Here is a 17,062-nt window from a genome sequence, read left to right as displayed (position 1 = left end):
CCAGGTTTCCACACACTGAGCTCCCGTCTCACTGATTCAAATTTCAGAAGCCAAAGATGTTGCAACTTGTCCCAGGTAGGCAGAGAGAGAAACATGCAGGGGACAGATACCCTGTCATTAAAATGTCAGAAACAGATTGTGGTTGAAAAAGTAAGGACGAATACAGCAAACACTGATGGAATAATACTGATAATCCACTAAAATGAATCACAGGTTGGATTTTAAACCAAGCCCTGCTGTCTGTTTGGAGGTCATGTGACTGGGAGAGGCGGGGGAGAGGATTTGGAGGAAAAGCAGAGAAAGCTAAGGTGAGACCACCTCCACTACTCAAGTGTTACCTTTACTCTTAAGGCAACACCTAATCCCTCCGCTGAGCCACATGCAGCACGTTCAACCACCAACTGGACAGATACATCGAGTGGACAATCGGAACTGTTTTCTATTCTTTTTATGGACATTGGGATGCATTTCACCATTACATCTGCATCCCTGTAGGAGTCAGGCTGGCCCTTTTCAGTGGACTGACGCTTAATATTGGGCTCTTAACAGCATGGACATGTTTGGCCCAGGACAACTGGTATCTACTCTGCTGCCTGCAGTTTTCCATTCACCTGCAGCTCACTTTTTCCCTGCGTTCCCAACCAGACTGGGCTCTCAACCTCAGATTCTGATCCCGGGGCCCTTTATCAGCTATGAATCCTTGAGGAATTATCTGCAGCCAGAGCCATGCAAGGAAGCTTTTCTCCTGGCCACACAGGCAGTCAGGATGGGGCCACTCACAGAGGGCATAGGTGAGTTCAAACTACATCATGCTGTGGCAGAAAAGACCAATGATACAGGACTGCAGAGCCAAACTGGCACAGTTTGACTTCCGTCTGTTTTTAAGACAGTCAGTGAGTACCATCTGATCGCTGTGTAAATGTTTACAAAAGATTGGCTAACAGCTCGTAACTAACAATCAATTATCAAGCAGTGTTAAAGTGCCTAATGATTGCTGTGCTAATTATCCAATCTAGAGCCATTAGTTCCTTGTCACCCGTTGGCGATTGTGTAATTGGTGCTTGCGCTGTGCTTTCCAGATGAACAGAGGCCAGTGAAGCAGCGTCGTGCACGGGCCAACTACAGCTGCTGGCAGCTGGAGGAGCTGGAAAAGGCCTTCGAGACCACCCACTACCCAGACATCTTCATGAGGGAAGCCCTGGCCCTCAGACTGGACCTCATCGAGGCCAGAGTACAGGTAATTGGCCCACCCAGCTCCTTCTGGACGTGTTCGTTTCCTACTGAACATTTACTCATTTTTGATCCCTTTATGAATATTAAAACAGTCATTGGTTTTTGTACTTGTTCCGCTTGTCTATACTGTTCACGATATAGTCATGTCAGTTGACTTAAAACGTGAACATATCCTAAATGAAGTGCTAAATGGAAAAGGTTATTGAACTTTGACCTTAAATTAGAGCCAAATATCTTTTCTGTACTTTTGAAACTGCAACAAACCTTTACAAGTTGTTACACTGTTACACGTGCATTTATCTATTTCTACATCACTGTCATTTATATTTCGTGTTCCCTTATTTCTTTCCAGGTTTGGTTCCAAAACCGCCGTGCCAAGATGAGGCGGCAGCTGAAACTCCAGGGCCAGCTCGGAGGGCCTCACGTAAAAAGAGACAATGATGAAACGCCTGACAAAGCGAGCAGGAGTTTAAAACAGCAGACAGAATGTCCGAACGGCGAGCACTGGGAGAGACGACAGGAAGGAGAAAACTATCCATGGACAAAAACTGCGAGTGCTGCGCTGAGCGTGCGTATGCAGCCTGTGACCCAGAGGTCGGGGAAGTGGGAGAGGCCGGAGGGGCTGAGCTCAGATGAGCTCCGCTCCTGCAGCATTGCAAAGCTGAGGGCCAAAGCCAGAGAGCACGAGGCCGAGATCCACAGCACTGTAAACATGTCGGGAGGCGAAACGCAGCCACAAACACAGGAAGATGATGCCATGCACAACGATTGATTGTTTTCCCTCCTCCTGTTTGTATAGACAACAATAGAGACAGCGTAGACACTATTAATATGCAGTAACATACTTTTTAAACCAATTTGGGAGGAGGAGCTTCATTATTTAGCTGAGTATAAAACAATACATGCTTCCATATCAAATTATAAACAAGTATTTATCTTGCCGCACTATTTTCAATCTCATGTTCATGGTACATTCCAACTTTAATTAGAACTTTTTAAGTGAGGGTGGTAAATACATCAATGTTTGATCTTTTGGATACAAATGTAAAACTGTATGTACTCTTTATTTTTCATTCCTTTAAGAAGTGATTGATCATCTCACAGGCATTTGCTGTTGATGTCTCTTATATTTTCAACGGAGTTTTCAACTGGATGTGACTGAGGTGGTCAACTCTGCATGAATGGCACACACTGTACGAAGGTCAGTCTTGAACAGATAACAGTGACAAATGACAAGTTGTGCTTTTGGGGCAAAGCTGAAATCGGATGTGAAATCATTTAGAAATGATCCGATTTCAGCTGTGCCCCAATAGCATCATTGCTAATGGCAGGCTCTTTCCTGACCTCTCGGGTTACCTTCACAGACATGCAGGATGTCGGCATGCAGCCACACGTCCTCACAGGAAAGAATACGAATAGCTGAAAAAGGAAATCGTGAAGAGTGAGTGGGTATATGTGTACATTTGCATCAAAAACATAGTACACTCATTTTTTAGGTTTTTATTGGTGACAGAGTCCATGAAGAGATGTACATCTAAACCGATGTTGGGGCTTGTTTTAAGGGCTGAGATAAACAATCAATGTGCAAAATTAAAATATCAGGATGATAAAATAATTCATTGCATCTGCGGTGAATAAATGATGAAGTAAAAAAATGTGACATTAATCCTTGATCTGGTTTTGGCCTATGAAACAATGTTGTTTTGCTAAATTCAAATTGAATCCAAATTCTAAAACTGCAGACTTTATTATTATGTGCTAATTATTGGTGATTGTCCCATGTTACACTTTTTAAACAAAGACAGCAGTGAGTTTGGAAGCATTTCATGATCCCATCAGTTAGGTCTTCATCTACTTCACACAATATTTTACATCATACTTCACTGAGTCAAAACTAAAGACAGCATGATTTGTGTGCTGGCATAAATCGAGTTGAAGTTCAACATAAAGTTTGCGACATGAAAACAATGCAAGCACTCTCCGTGCTGCATGCATTGTTATTTAGACCATGGGATTAGAGTAGTGAGACAGTCCTCTAACAGTGCAGTGTAACGCTGCCCCCTTCTGGGTATATGATGTCCTTAGACAGGACAGATGTGATTGATAGTTCAGACAGTAAGTGCTTTTAAAATCCAGCTAATGCATACATTTCCTTTTGCTGTTGTCACGAATCTCCTATTTCTTGTGTGGACCATAGTGAAGCTTTAAATGGTGGATTACTCTGCTTAACTCTTTGGAGATCCTGTTGTGACAAATAAAGAATTGATGTCTTGCAGTGAATGAGGCTATAGTATTGGTCGCCCACATTTCAAAGGCTCAAGTTAAAGGTATTTGGGTCAAATTTGAAACTACTTTTCAATCTGGGTCAGAGAAGCACATTGAGATAAGTTATTATGTTTCCTGTTGAAGCGGAATTACTCTTTGAACCCTCCTTTTTCTAACAAACTTTAAGAGTTAAACTCTTATAAAGTTGCAGAAAAATCATAGTTACAAGTTTTCCCTAAAATTCAGTGGGACATGGTAATATGGGCTAATTAGGCCCCAACTGGGCTCCACACAAAGATGACTGGGGGAAAAAAATGTATGTCATAGTTCCGTTGTTGTTCTCATACTGCACACTCACCATGATATGCGTGTGTGTAATGAAATGTTACAAAAGTACAGAATTTTAAAAAGTCACAGCAAAGTATGCCTTACAAATGCCATAGTATCGTAAAATGCACTAAAAATGTCACATCATAGTGTGCAATAGAAATGGCACAATTTAGTATGTAATTAAGAGAGGCATAATATAATATGCCATACACAAATATCATAAATACGTCACAATTAAGTCAAAATAAGAAAGTCAAACAAAGTCATTAAAAAGTCAAAGTATGGTATGACAAAATGTCACATTTTTAAATTTTACATTCTGTCTAAAAAAAATAATAATGAAAAATTCATAGTATAGTACGTCAAAAAAAGTTATAAAAAAGTCATAGTGTAGTATCGCGAATAAAATCATGAAAAAGTCATAGCTTGTCAAAAAAGACACGAAATAGTATGTCGAAAAAAGTCACAGTGAAAGCTATGTCAAAATAAGTCATAAAAAGTCACAGTATATATATGGAAAAACGTTAAAAAAGTAATTTTATTGTCTGTCGAAAGTATTTAGAAGAAAGCCAGACAAAAGTCCATAAAAAGGTAATTGTACTATAATTGTCGTTATGAATATATCAGCATTTATTCAGTTTGCAAGTTTGCAAAAAAAAAAAAAAAGAGCATGAATTATGTCCACCAGATCAACTATTTGCCTTTCAGTCGCGTTGTATTCACCTGCTGTTAATGACGATTCAGCGGTCGGTGTCAATTAGTGTAATGAGCGGGGAAACGCACACCACCAGCTCGTCCCGCAGTCCGCCTGTCATTCAGGTAAAAGAAGGAAACAGGACACAGCTGCAGCGGCGCAGTTCACGGCCAAACCCTCCACAGACGCACTTTGTTGTTAGCGCTCCTTCCTCCGACTCCTCCACGCTGAAACCGCCGCCCGTTGCACACTTCGTCTGTACCGAGGGACCGGTGTCGCGCTGGGAGCATGGCTGCCGTCAAGGCTTTGGAGCAGTGGTGTAAAATGCAGTGTGACGGCTACCGAGATGTGGCCATCACCAACATGACGACCTCGTTCAAGAACGGACTGGCTTTCTGTGCGCTCATACACAAGTACAGACCGGAACTGATGTAAGTGTTAACCTTTGAGAATGTGAGTAAGGAGATTTGTAGATGATGCCTTGATAGTGTAACCTTCTTTATATTAGTGTTTAATATTTATTTTGAAATCCTCAAAGTCTTCTTTCGATGACGTTCTCACCACTATGACTAACTTCCCTCTCTCCGTTCATTGTATTTCTGTGTTCCCAGAGACTATGACTCACTCAAAGAGGAGGATGTGTTTGAGAACAACAGACTGGTAAGATGTCAAGCTGTTGAACTTTTTGCCGCGTTGTGTAGAACAGAGATCATAGTGGCCCTTCAAAATCTGAAGTAACCTAAAACATCCACTTCATTAACTCCTTACACGTGACGGCGCACCCAGAGATGCACAATGTGTTTGTTCTCCACTTGGCATTCACTGTTTGCAGCATATTGTTATATTTAGCTGTTTCAATATTTTACCAGCAGAGCAATTTCAGCAGAAGCGGCTTGGTAGACGGTACATTTCTCTAGTACTTTAAGACTCCTCTCAAACTTAATGTTTCTGAATCTTTACTCTGCTTCTGTCCACTTGACCTCATTTTAATTTGATAACTCCAACTTGACCTCCTGAGCAGCACAACTGGGACCTCTCCATTATTTAGTCTTCTTCCATTTTACCAGCTTCCCGCGGTGGATTACAGGCCCTGCACTCTGCACCACGTCCTTGTTGTCGTGGATGATGATCCTGGCAGTGTCGGCAACAAACCTGAGCTCAGGGGAGAGGCTCTCCAGGCTATTCATTTTGAATGAGGCTCGCTGTCCTCTGGCAATTGATGCTAATGATGACGACAGTTCACTCGAAGCCACTGTTTAATTCTTGAATGTTACAAAGAGGAACTTCAAACAAGGTTATTTGTGGCCACAGAATGTTTTATCAGGTTTTAGTTTTGATCAGCTGTTGACGATGCTCCCTGTACCGAAACATGAGAATGTGAATGTTACAGTAATTCACACCCTTCTATATTTCATGAAAAGTGTCATGTTTCTTACAGGTGGTTATTTTACGAGTTGTTAAATAAGAGATTTGTTTGTGGGAAAACCAGCACAACAGATCCTCACGTTCTGTATCTTTTGTGCTCTTCTTTTTATATAGACAGACTTGGTATTCAGTCGGACTTCGCTTTACATTTAATGAGCATGTCCAGGCTGATCCTAAACAATGCCCCGATATCCTGCTCCCTCCATTCCCTTTCTTATCCCTACGAGCTCACAGGAAGTGTGCCATTCATGATGCAGACCTCTCTGGGCCGAGCCACACAATACATCTCGTCTGTTTAAAGTAGATTGTATTGACATTACAGAGCCCAGTAAAAAACATGTTTTTTTTATACGGCATCATGTAAATGAGCCAAGGGCTGTTTATTAAACTGTTTAATTTTGTTCTTAAGGCTTTTCAGGTCGCAGAGGAGAAGTTGGGGATTCCAGCTTTGCTAGATGCAGAAGATATGGTGGCTTTAAGGATCCCAGACAGGCTGAGCATTCTCACCTACGTCTCCCAGTACCACAACTACTTCAAAGCACGGCCTCCCAGTGAGAGTATGGCTGGTTCAAATATCCTTAGCAACTGTGCAGATATGTTTGAGTTGCCAGTTCTCTCTTGTGCTACAGTGTGATGATTGACACTGATGGTGTTTTACTTCTCCTCAGTGGGAGGTGTAAAAAGGCCAGCAGAGGGCTCCAAGGAGGAGCCGTCGGAGAAGAAAAATCTCCCAGTGGTGGCCAAAAGCTTTGTGTCTAAAAACGCCATTGAGAACCGTTTACCTTCCACTCTCACTGCCCAGACCTCACCCAAGCTGGCCAAAGCTGCTGTTCAGGTCAGTGCTCGTGTCAGAACGCATCCGCAAACATTTTAAATTGTGGTTGTGTTCACAGTACATCTTTGTCTTACACCGTTACTGTTTTTATATATATTTATATCAGAACAAGGAGGACTTTGTTTATTTTCAGTGGGTTAGTTCGTGTTAATAAGTTAAATGAAATACCTTTTTTAGATAAGCGCATTAGCTCAGTTTTAGTTTTCTTTCACAGAAAGCAGTTCGTGCAGAAAACACCAACAACAATGGGACTCTCAACAGCAAATGTGTTTCATGCAAGAGCCATGTTCATCTGGTTCAGAGGCACTTTGTGGAAGGCAAGCTCTATCACAGAAGCTGTTTAAAGTAAGAATGGAATCAATATTCATTGATACTTTCCTGTCGTGTACCGTTTATTCCATGCTAATAAACTTCCACCAGATGCAGTGAATGCTCCAGCGTCCTTCATGCAGGAGGCTACAAACCTGGGAAGAATCCAGATACTTTTATCTGTAACGCCCACCAGAACAGTTGCAAGCCATCCTCCTCCGAGGCAGCGATGCAGAACGGACCCGCCAGTTCAGCTGGGCCACTAAATGGTGGCAGCCGGACTCAGCCTGCACCACGCCCATCTTCTGTGCTGGCAGCCCCTCTGATTGTCCTGAAGCCGGTCAGTCCGACTCCACCGGCCCAGTCCTGGACGACCTCAGCCCATAAGACGCAGACGGCCCGGCAGAGGTTCTTTCAGGCTGCAGCGCCAGTCACGGAGTCCTCCATAAGTAACAAGAAGCCTACAGAGCCCTCAAGTGCTTTAGGAAGGTCAAAGGTCCCACTGGATCCTGATGATGAGAAGAGCAGCGCCTGGACAACCATTGGAAATAAATTGACAGAGGAAAACTGCAACAATAACAACAAACGCCCGTTCACCATCCGATCAGCAGAGAGATGGTGAGACTGTATACTTTCTGTGGCCATGAATGGATTCTTCTTTGCAATATTTGGATATTTCTAGTCTGTCCCACTGTCTGTATAGTTCTGTAATGACTTCTGTTATAAAGGCTGATGGTGAGGGTTTCCCCTCTCTGCAGGTTTGGAGATGAGCCGAGTTCAGCTGACGGCCCTGGTTTGAGAAAAGATAAATGCAGCCAAGTCCCAGCAGGAAACTGGGCAGGACGGCTCTCCACCCGCCAGACAAACAAGAAGGAAGCGCCATGTCTGAAGGCCATCAACAAAGACGACACAAGGCCAACAACTGTACACACAACTGCCAAAGGCAAGCGCTACTAAATTCATTTCAGTTGTTCTTGATCCATTATTTGACATCCAGCCAACATCCACCCCCTCCCTCATTCTTCCTGTCTGTCTCACAACGCATTCATTGAAAACAAAGCCCTTTTGTCATCTTTGCCCTGTTTATACAGCCACCATGTGGCCACAATGGTGGATACTGACATTTAATTTCTGTCCCACACTTTTAATGAACTTTCGTAGTTGAACTGTCACTCCTCGGATAGACGTGTACGCAGCATCCTGACAGTCGGGTAGTGTTCAGACGGAAACACAATTACTGTTGGTTTGTAATAGAAATGGTCATCAACTGTTTTTTTACAGAAGTTTTCCTGTCATGTAAAGTAATTCTGTTGCCTGTTAATATGGATCACATACTGGCCGTTACTCCAACTTGTTTGGAAATAGAGATCGCCTCAAATTTAACAGTTTGTGAAGTTATCTGCTTGTGTCATGCACAGATTAGAGCCTAATTTGGGTCTTTAGTACAGATATGCAGGTGAGAATCAGTTCCGTGAGGGCATTATTGTGAGAGACTAGATAATGAAACCAGTAGCTGCACTTATTATGAGCTGTTCATGCGAGTGTGACAAGGAGACGGTTATAGGGAGTCTTTTGTTTACCGTGTTCAAGAAGTTGAACTATTTTGAGTTCACACGTAATTGCTAAAGCAGATGTCAAATAAAAGTCAATGTGACAATGTCCCGCTGGATTTGGAATGATCTCAAATTGAAGTGACTGAAGTAGAGATAAGCTTTGCTTTTTAAGTCATTCCCTCAACTTCTTCTGTCTAAATCATTTGTCTGCAGGTCCAGTCTGGGGGCAATTGAAGCTCAAACCTGTGAAACTTGAGCTCGGTTTAAAGTAAGTATCCTCACTCTTCTTAATTTTCACTATTGCCTCATAACTCACTAGGTGGACGTGGGAATGTCACACAGGTGGACGCGATTTTGTCTTCAAAAAACGCTGACCAGTCAGCTTATTCACTCTCCAGAACGCAGAATCGCCGAGCTTCTTCCGCCTCTGTTAATGTTGACTGGCTGAGAGTGCAGCAGCTAGCTCTGTCCCCCGTCCTAACGAGCCCAAGGGAGTGCCGGGCCTGAACCTTTCCCACTCTAACACTAGATTCTCTCATTTCTAATCCCTGCTGATGATTCCTCCAATCCCTACCCTTTATCATTACAAAGTAAAAGGTGAGGCTCTTATTTTTTTCATTCTTTAAGCTCAGCCTACACAGTAGGTGTATTAAATGTGTCCGATAAATGCTACTTTTACACTGTTTTAAAATGGTAACGCACTTAAAGGGTCATTTCATTGTGTCTTTCTCACAGAGATGCCGAAGCCTTTACTGAGCAACATAAATCTGGATTCAAGTCCACGACGTCCTCTTATGTCCCCAATAGAACAACGAGGCCTCCCTCAGCGCCGACACCTGCAGTACCTCCAGTTAGTGTTGCTCTGTTCGATCCTGAACACTTCAGGGAAATCTCCCCGCAGAAACCTCAGCTTGGTTCTGGAAACCTTGGTGAGGACCTTCTTTGTACCATAATCATTTTCTACTAGAATCTACACTCATTGGCGTCAGTGTTATTTTTCAATAAGGTGCATTGTGGCATCGAATATAGTACATGCAACTGCTTTTAAACTTGTCTAGGCAGACTAATGTTACAATCTATATATTATGTGTTAAATATACTATTTGCAAATGCCCAATATCAACTGTCTTTTAGCAAGCTTTAGTCTTTACCAATTCCTGAGGGAAATATTTGGCTTCTTATGTCATAATAATTCTACACTATGTTCACCAGCTAGTCGCTAACTGTCAGCTTTTTCGCTAAAAACAGCTGCCTGCTGTTGCTGGCATCATGAGAGCGGCGAGAATGAACCGAAACGGCAAAGTTTTGTCCGAACAGCTAAACATTGGGCCTCATTCACCAATATCTTTGTTCTCAAGAAAAGTCTGTCAGATTCACGAAGTGCTCACTGCAGAAATGCTCGTACCTGATTTCTTATGACTCCTATTGACAGTTGATCCTAATTAGCAACAGCCTGCCATCCACACAGAAGGGCATGAAAAGAAAAGTTGAGAAATTAGTCAAGAATGTCTAAAGAAAGTGGAGCGCCGGACTCCACACGTTAAAATAACTTCAATAGTTCTGAAGTGGAGTTACTTGCAGGAAGTGAACGGTCATATGAAGCGTCGGTAGTGGATCTAAAACGGCACCAAAAAAAAGATGCTTGGGATACCATTACCTGTTCAGTGTTAGTGTGGCATTTATTTATTTTTAAAGACCATAATGCTTTGTGGAAAAAAATTCATAAATGCTATATCAAGCATCTGTAAAATGAGTGTGTACTATAGATTCTGTGACTACACGATTCCCAAATATGACTGACAGCCCAACTTTGCGATCCCAACACTCCTCTAGCATGGCTAGAACAAACATGAGCCGATTGAGCTCTCTGCAGATCTACAGCATGTAAACCTTCTTGTCCTTATTTTAGGTTTCAAACATGGGAGTTACTCGCCTGTGAAATCCCCGAACAGACGGCCGGCTGTGGAATCTATTAGCTCATCGACTGCTTCAGCCAATCACAGAAATCCGTCAGGTTGGTTCTCAGCTTTTTTTTTTTTAAATGTCATAATCAAAACCACACATGCATGGCTGAAGCCATCCTGTTGGTTTCATAGAAGCAGTCATGTTTTTACTGAAAACAAACCGGGTGAAGTCGTATGTGACGATGCTTTTCTGAAAAGCTGAAAGGACTATCTAATCCTATTTTATCTACCTCTTAGGTGCTAAAAAGGGAAAGTATTTGTCACCCACCAACGCCTCCAGGACTGAAATGAGGTCACCCTCTGTAAGTTCCTTCCATTAAGTCTCTTAAGAGATTAATTAACAGCTCTACAAATATGCTTTCATTATATTCCCAGTAAAAAATGGACGACCTTCTTTACGTTTAAGTGTCCAAAGTCGGAATTTTCAAATTAAAGTTATCTATACTCATACTTTGACTCTTAAGTTCTTTTGTTTTCCTTCAGGTGACGTCTTATCACGTTCCAGCGGAGCAGATTGAGAGGGACCTGAATGATATTGAGACACACTTGGCTCATTTGGAGCAGGAGGGCGTGGAGCTGGAAAAGAAACTCCGCCGCTGCGAGGAAGGTACTTTATTCCGGTCACTCTTCTTCTGGAACTATTTAGTTTGCCTCCGCGCCGGCAACTGACGTGGCCAGAGGCATTGTGTTTTCGGGTCGTCTGTCCGTACGTACGTCTGGTTCAATCTCATGAACACAATATCTCAGGAATGCGTCGCGTGAATTCATTTTTTTCAAATTTGGCAAAAAACGTCCACCTGCATTTAAAGGTGAACTGATTAAAATTCTGACCTCTCGAGACACATTTTTGTCCATAACTCAATAATTCATATGCCAATTTCACACGCATGTCTTAAAAGATACAATTATATGTAGTGATGACGTTCTGACAGACATGGATGTAAACTGCAACTTGACTGGGTGAGGCGTACAACCACAAGACGGTTATTCTAGTTCCCATTTTCTTCCTTTTCCTTGTTTAGAGATGCCCACAAAATTGAATGTTGACATGTCGGAAACAAGCTGTGCAATTTTTGAGAATACACACTCCCTCAATCTCACTTATTCTGAGGCGGAAGTTGTAGATTCAATGGTCAATTTTGCTCTCTTGCAGTGAATAAACTTGACACAAACTTTGATATTTATTGTATTTGTGCAAACTGCTGAGCGCCTCTGGTGCAGAGTTGTGTCCCGGTTGCCACGCACACGCACACGCACACACACATTAACTTGCCATCAGCTGGAGCTTGGTGTGTGTGTTTGGGGGATTTATCTGCCATTTCTATTACGGTTTCTGCAGCCAAATGAGGTGAGAGGAACAGACGGCCCACAGGGATGTTGCTTCTCTTTTGAGGTAGTGGGAGTAGGGGGCCTGATTGCTTTGCTCAAGGTCAACATGACTTGGGTATAGTAATATATATTCTGGTCGATTGCGTAGTTTTTTTTTTTTCTTCTCCTATTCGCCAACCAGGAAGCCTGAGCATGCAATCGCTTGGCCAGGATTTGACATCAATTGCACACTACCTAGGAGATCGTCTACCTCAACTTATCGTCGTAAAAACTCAACCCTGGCACTCGAGTTTAATTCAGAATGAAATCACGTTTGTTCTGGTGATGGCAGAATGTAGACTGTTTTGTCATCGGCCCCAGTCCTGATCTGTCCTTATTGTCAATGTGACTTTGGTGTGTTTTTAATGGATTAGTCACTAATTAGGTTTGGCTAATATTCACTCTAAAAATATATTGATCCACCTACTCCAGTATTCCAGAAAATGCAAGCTGTGTTGCAGTGCATATCATAATAAAGTGGTGGACTGAAGGAATGCCTGAACCATGAATACTGCTTTAGGAAAATATGTAAATGGCCTATCACGTTTTAGATTCACCTTTTGGGTTTAAATAAATTAAAGCTAATCCCTACTGGATTTCTGCTAAATCATTATTAAATAAGTGATGAAGACAATCTGTGCTTCATCATGTATTCCCTCTGTGTTGCTCTACATCCCCTGCATGTTAAATTGCATATTTAGCTCATGTTTGGATGAGGAATTATACTATAGATGGGAATGCAGGGGCCTGTGTATTTACTGTAGGGCTGCAACTAATTATTATTTTAGTTAAGATGAATTAATTCATTTTCTTTCTTTTTTTTACATAAAATGTCAGAAAATTGAGAAATGTTCATTGTAATTTCCTGAGATGACATTTAAAATGCTTGTTTTGTGAGTGGCAGTCTAAAACCCGGAGATCTTCATATTTGACAAAGAAAAGCAACAAATTCTCACATTTGAGAAACTGCAACCAGAGAATGTTTGGTGTTTATGTAAGCGATGAAATAGTTGGTTGTCTTCGTGACTTATCATTTTGGTGTTTTAGAAAATAAATTGAACCCGGGGTCAAATAAAATAATTGCCCAAGCTTTTAGTGAGAAAAAGGAAAGTTCTATGCTAAAGTCTAGTCACCAAAAGTGGGGATGACTGATAATGTCAACTATACAGTATATTAATTTAATTCTTAACCGTTGTACATATCTTCTACAGCACATGGCTGTAATGTTTACATTAAGATGAAAGTATCAGATTTAGGGTTGCCTACAGCTACGGTGCAGGGCTGTGTGTTGTCGACTGCTACGGTCCTGTAAGTGAAGTGTTTAATGGGAGGCGAGTCACCCTCCATCTCAACAGTCCTGCAGCCAGATAAACCTCAATTATTGTTGTGTGTCTGATACAGTCAAATGAAAACTAGGAGTTGATCTCGTCAAAATAAAATGTGTTATGATTCTGGATGAGGGGAGGCTTCTTGATTGTTATATTGAATAAAATAACTTTATCACCAAAATATTAAATGAAAACAATTATTCTTCAGCTTGCTCTATAACCTCAGTCACTGTTTTATAAGATATCGGGAGCGCACTGAGCCAAAATGATATTTAAATATTGCCATCTGAACACTGAAATCTCTGCGCTTCATTTGTCCCTGCAGAACTTCCTTCGCTCATAAGAAACATTTAGTAGAACTCCGTTAAACTGGAAAGTAAATGCACATTTTCCAGAAATGTCTGCAAGGTCGACAGGTGTTATCATTTTTTATTTGTATGTATGTACACACACATTAGTGCCTGGGTAATAGAACTTCATTAAAGATTGTCACGGGTCAGGAATTGTACCTTACGAACACTAATAAATGTTGCGTTGTGTTCCAGAGGGGGAGGGAGATATATTAATGGACCCACTGATGGTCGACTGGTTCAACTTGATTCGAAAGAAGCAGATGTGCATTCGGAAGGAGTCGGAGCTTGTATACATGTGAGTTGTTCCACAGCTTTAATCATCTCATAGTATTGGTTTAATTGATTCTATTGGGGAGCTTTTAACTCTCTGCCAAAGCAATTTTCTTTTTTAAATTATACAACATAACTTATTGCCCTGAAATATTCTCCAATGGTATTTATTGTTCCTATGCGCTTTTTCTATAACGCTAGAAATAAATTGGAATTATTTCTAAACTGTCAAACCAAATTTATTCTTCAAAATATTTCAGCTGCATGTGTTGCTCATAATTAACAAGGTTTACCTTTTTTTTTTTTTAACATGTGATAACTCTATGCATATCTCAGAGCCAGGACTCGGGAGCTGGAGCAGCAGCAGCCAGGTGTGGAGGGGGAACTTCGCAGGCTGCTGGAGAAGCCAGGTAGAGATCAGACCCTCTTCTGAACATCTTCTCTGTTAGATTCATTTCTCCAGCTCTAAAAAGTGTAAACGTGACGTTGCAGATCATTTAAAGTCTAGAGAGGAGCAACAGCGGGAGAAGAAGTTGATGCAGAGACTGATGGAGATAGTGGACGGCAGAAATGCAATCGTGGAGGGTCTTGATGAAGACAGGCTGAGGTGATCCATCTTAAAACACATTTGTACATTACATGAGTGATCAGTAATGCAGAGCGATACTTGTAATATTACACATTGATATGCAAATAAGACTAAATGCTAAACTAGTTTTCTTCTTTTAAAAAAAAAATCAAATTCAGGGAAGTGGAGGAGGATCAGCAGTTGAATGAAATGATGCAGAATCTTGGTAAGTATTGCATGAAAGGCTTTTTCTTTTAGACATGATATTCCAATTTGAATGCATCGTTCTAATATGCACGACCTTTTTGGTAAATAGGAGTAAAGGGAGCCAAAAATAAGAGGAAATCCTCCATCTCAAAACTGTTCAGGCGAAGAAGTAAAAGACGAGTGGAATGAAGGAATTTCTTTTACTAAATTAACATTATTATCCCCCCTTTTAAAATGTTTCAAGGTTTTTACATTAAAGTACTGCAGTGTAGTGTGCTAATGAGAAGGCAAGTGAAGAGATGTCAAATAAAGAAGCGTAATGGATAAAATCACGTGTGTTTCTAGTTGTTTCAGAATATTTCACGGTGAAGTTGTGTTTAAATTGTATTTATGTTCATCATTCACCTTCAGTTCTTTGCTGTTATTCACAAGTGAAGTTATCATTTCTAAATGATTCAAGCTTTGCTTTCACAATGGTGTTTTTTCAGAATAGTTTTTCAGTTCATTCACGTGAAATGCAGATGTGTGTATTTTCCTTCATATTAATTTCACACTCACAAACTCACAAAAAATGTCTTTAGTCACGGATATATTTATGTAAATATTCTGTATATTTATTGAATGATTGTAATTGTTAATTTTTAGCAAATCAACTTGCACCGGGTCAAACCAATTGGATGTCGGGAGTTAAAAACATAAGCTATCAGGATTTTCAAATTACAGAGGGAACACTGGCGGCTCCACACGCAAATATGAGTTTGAATAAATGTGTAATCCTTCAACAGTCTTGATCCAAAATGAAATTATTTCAGTATTTATTTAATCATGGATTTTAACAAATTTCCTGTAAGGATATTAGCAGGAGGAAAAAGCCTTGACAATTTAGTTTGACTGGCTGTGGAGTGTAAAATGGAGCGCCACACATGTTGAACTGCCTTGTTGCAGCCTGTAGTTCCTCTCCCCCGCTGTACTGTAGGTGGCAGCCTGGCTATGCTGCATCACAAGGCAAGAACTTGGAAATCCAATTTGCCACAGTACGGACAGTTAATTTCTTTGCTAATTTTATAAATGCTGCAAAAATGTTCAGCTGATGCAATAATGTTATGTGAAAGAGGATTAGATGGAGCAGTAGCTTATGGCCGGGGAAGGCTTATAAACTATATGTTGTATTGAGCTCTTTATCTTCAAACCGGGTTTAATTAAACATTACTCTTTACTAATATCTGCATCAGAAATGCGCCGTACCTGAGCTATTAAAATGTTCAAAGGTTGGTTGGAGTCATTCATGTGTGAAAATGGCATTCGCAGTGTTTGTGAGGAATGTACTGTAATGTTGCATTTTAAGTGTTTCTGAATATACTTGTACTCCATTTATAATATTTTTTAACTTGAAATTTGTCGTCCAATAAATCCTTTGAAGATTACTACGTATGAGAGGTTGATTTACTTAACGGCTTCCTTTGGCACGCATCGTTCTATTTAAACACATCCTTGAACTTTTTATCACGCCGCTTCCCATATTTCAAGCTTCACCAATGATTCAGCGACTGCCGGGATCACACGTTGCTTTCAGTAAGAAACCAACAATGCTGCGACTCCTGTGCGGTAATCACGGAGCTGCATCAATGCATGCTTTCAATAATAATTTTTAGAACGACGTCAAGATAATTTACTGGCGTCAATATATTACTGCTACTTACAAACTACATATCCTTCATTTTGAGATGCATGAAATTGTGCTCATGAACTTGGAACACAATCTGTCTAGCGGAGCAGAGTTGGGGATGATTTTGGTCCAAAATGCCATGCATGATGTGGGTGACAGTCGAGACTGAATGTGTGATATTAGAGTTAATTAAAGCTTTGCGCCCCATCTACTGCAAATGCTTGCACTACTGCAATTAAGAATCAAAGGCGAGGGCTTAGTGTCAGGGGGGTGTCTAATACATGGCTTTAACAGGAATCGGACCTGATTTGCCAAGCGCCTAGCGACAAGCATTAACAACAGCCTCAAATTAGAGGGACATTAATATTCATAAGTAAAACAATTCATCCTGTGGATGTGTGATGAAATGGAATCCTCTGAGGTGAGCTCTTGTGTCCAGGCTGCCATCGTTCATTAAAATATGCCATTACCCATGAAGTGCTTCGTCTTTATGAAACTGTGGTAAAATCAGTTTGAACTGACATAAAGGTGCATATTGTAATATTATTCAACTTCAGCACCTTACATTATGTTAATCCAATACATTTAAAATATAAATGTGGTGATGTCAAACAACACTGGTTTCTATAAGTCTCATTAGCTAAATTGTTAGGCTCCCTGAATGAAAATGTATAATCTTTGCTTGTGCATATTG

General features: G+C 40.9%; 2 protein-coding genes across 2 annotated transcripts; both read left to right on the top strand.

Annotated features, from left to right (window-relative positions):
* Positions 1–556: 556 nt before the first annotated feature.
* On the top strand, positions 557–2,005 carry LOC306786728 (visual system homeobox 2; the record flags this gene model as incomplete). The annotated part of the gene is made up of 3 exons (XM_079281574.1): positions 557–791; positions 1,080–1,237; positions 1,586–2,005. 3 exons carry the CDS (start codon positions 557–559, stop codon positions 2,003–2,005), a joined length of 813 nt encoding a protein of 270 aa, XP_079137700.1.
* A 2,805-nt stretch (positions 2,006–4,810) lies between these two features.
* Positions 4,811–14,891, top strand: micall2a (mical-like 2a; the record flags this gene model as incomplete). Its single annotated transcript, XM_079281482.1, has 17 exons — positions 4,811–4,953; positions 5,134–5,182; positions 6,357–6,498; positions 6,616–6,782; positions 6,997–7,127; positions 7,203–7,709; positions 7,850–8,034; positions 8,858–8,912; positions 9,380–9,573; positions 10,554–10,658; positions 10,846–10,910; positions 11,092–11,215; positions 13,850–13,952; positions 14,264–14,337; positions 14,420–14,534; positions 14,675–14,721; positions 14,812–14,891. 17 exons carry the CDS (start codon positions 4,811–4,813, stop codon positions 14,889–14,891), a joined length of 2,286 nt encoding a protein of 761 aa, XP_079137608.1.
* Between the last annotated feature and the right edge of the window lie 2,171 nt (positions 14,892–17,062).

Source organism: Melanostigma gelatinosum, assembly GCF_949748355.1.
Source record: "Melanostigma gelatinosum genome assembly, chromosome: 13".
In the NCBI taxonomy this organism is placed as follows: domain Eukaryota; kingdom Metazoa; phylum Chordata; class Actinopteri; order Perciformes; family Zoarcidae; genus Melanostigma; species Melanostigma gelatinosum.
The sequence above is the reverse complement of the archived record's forward strand: the minus strand, read 5'-3'. Positions and strand labels throughout refer to the sequence as shown.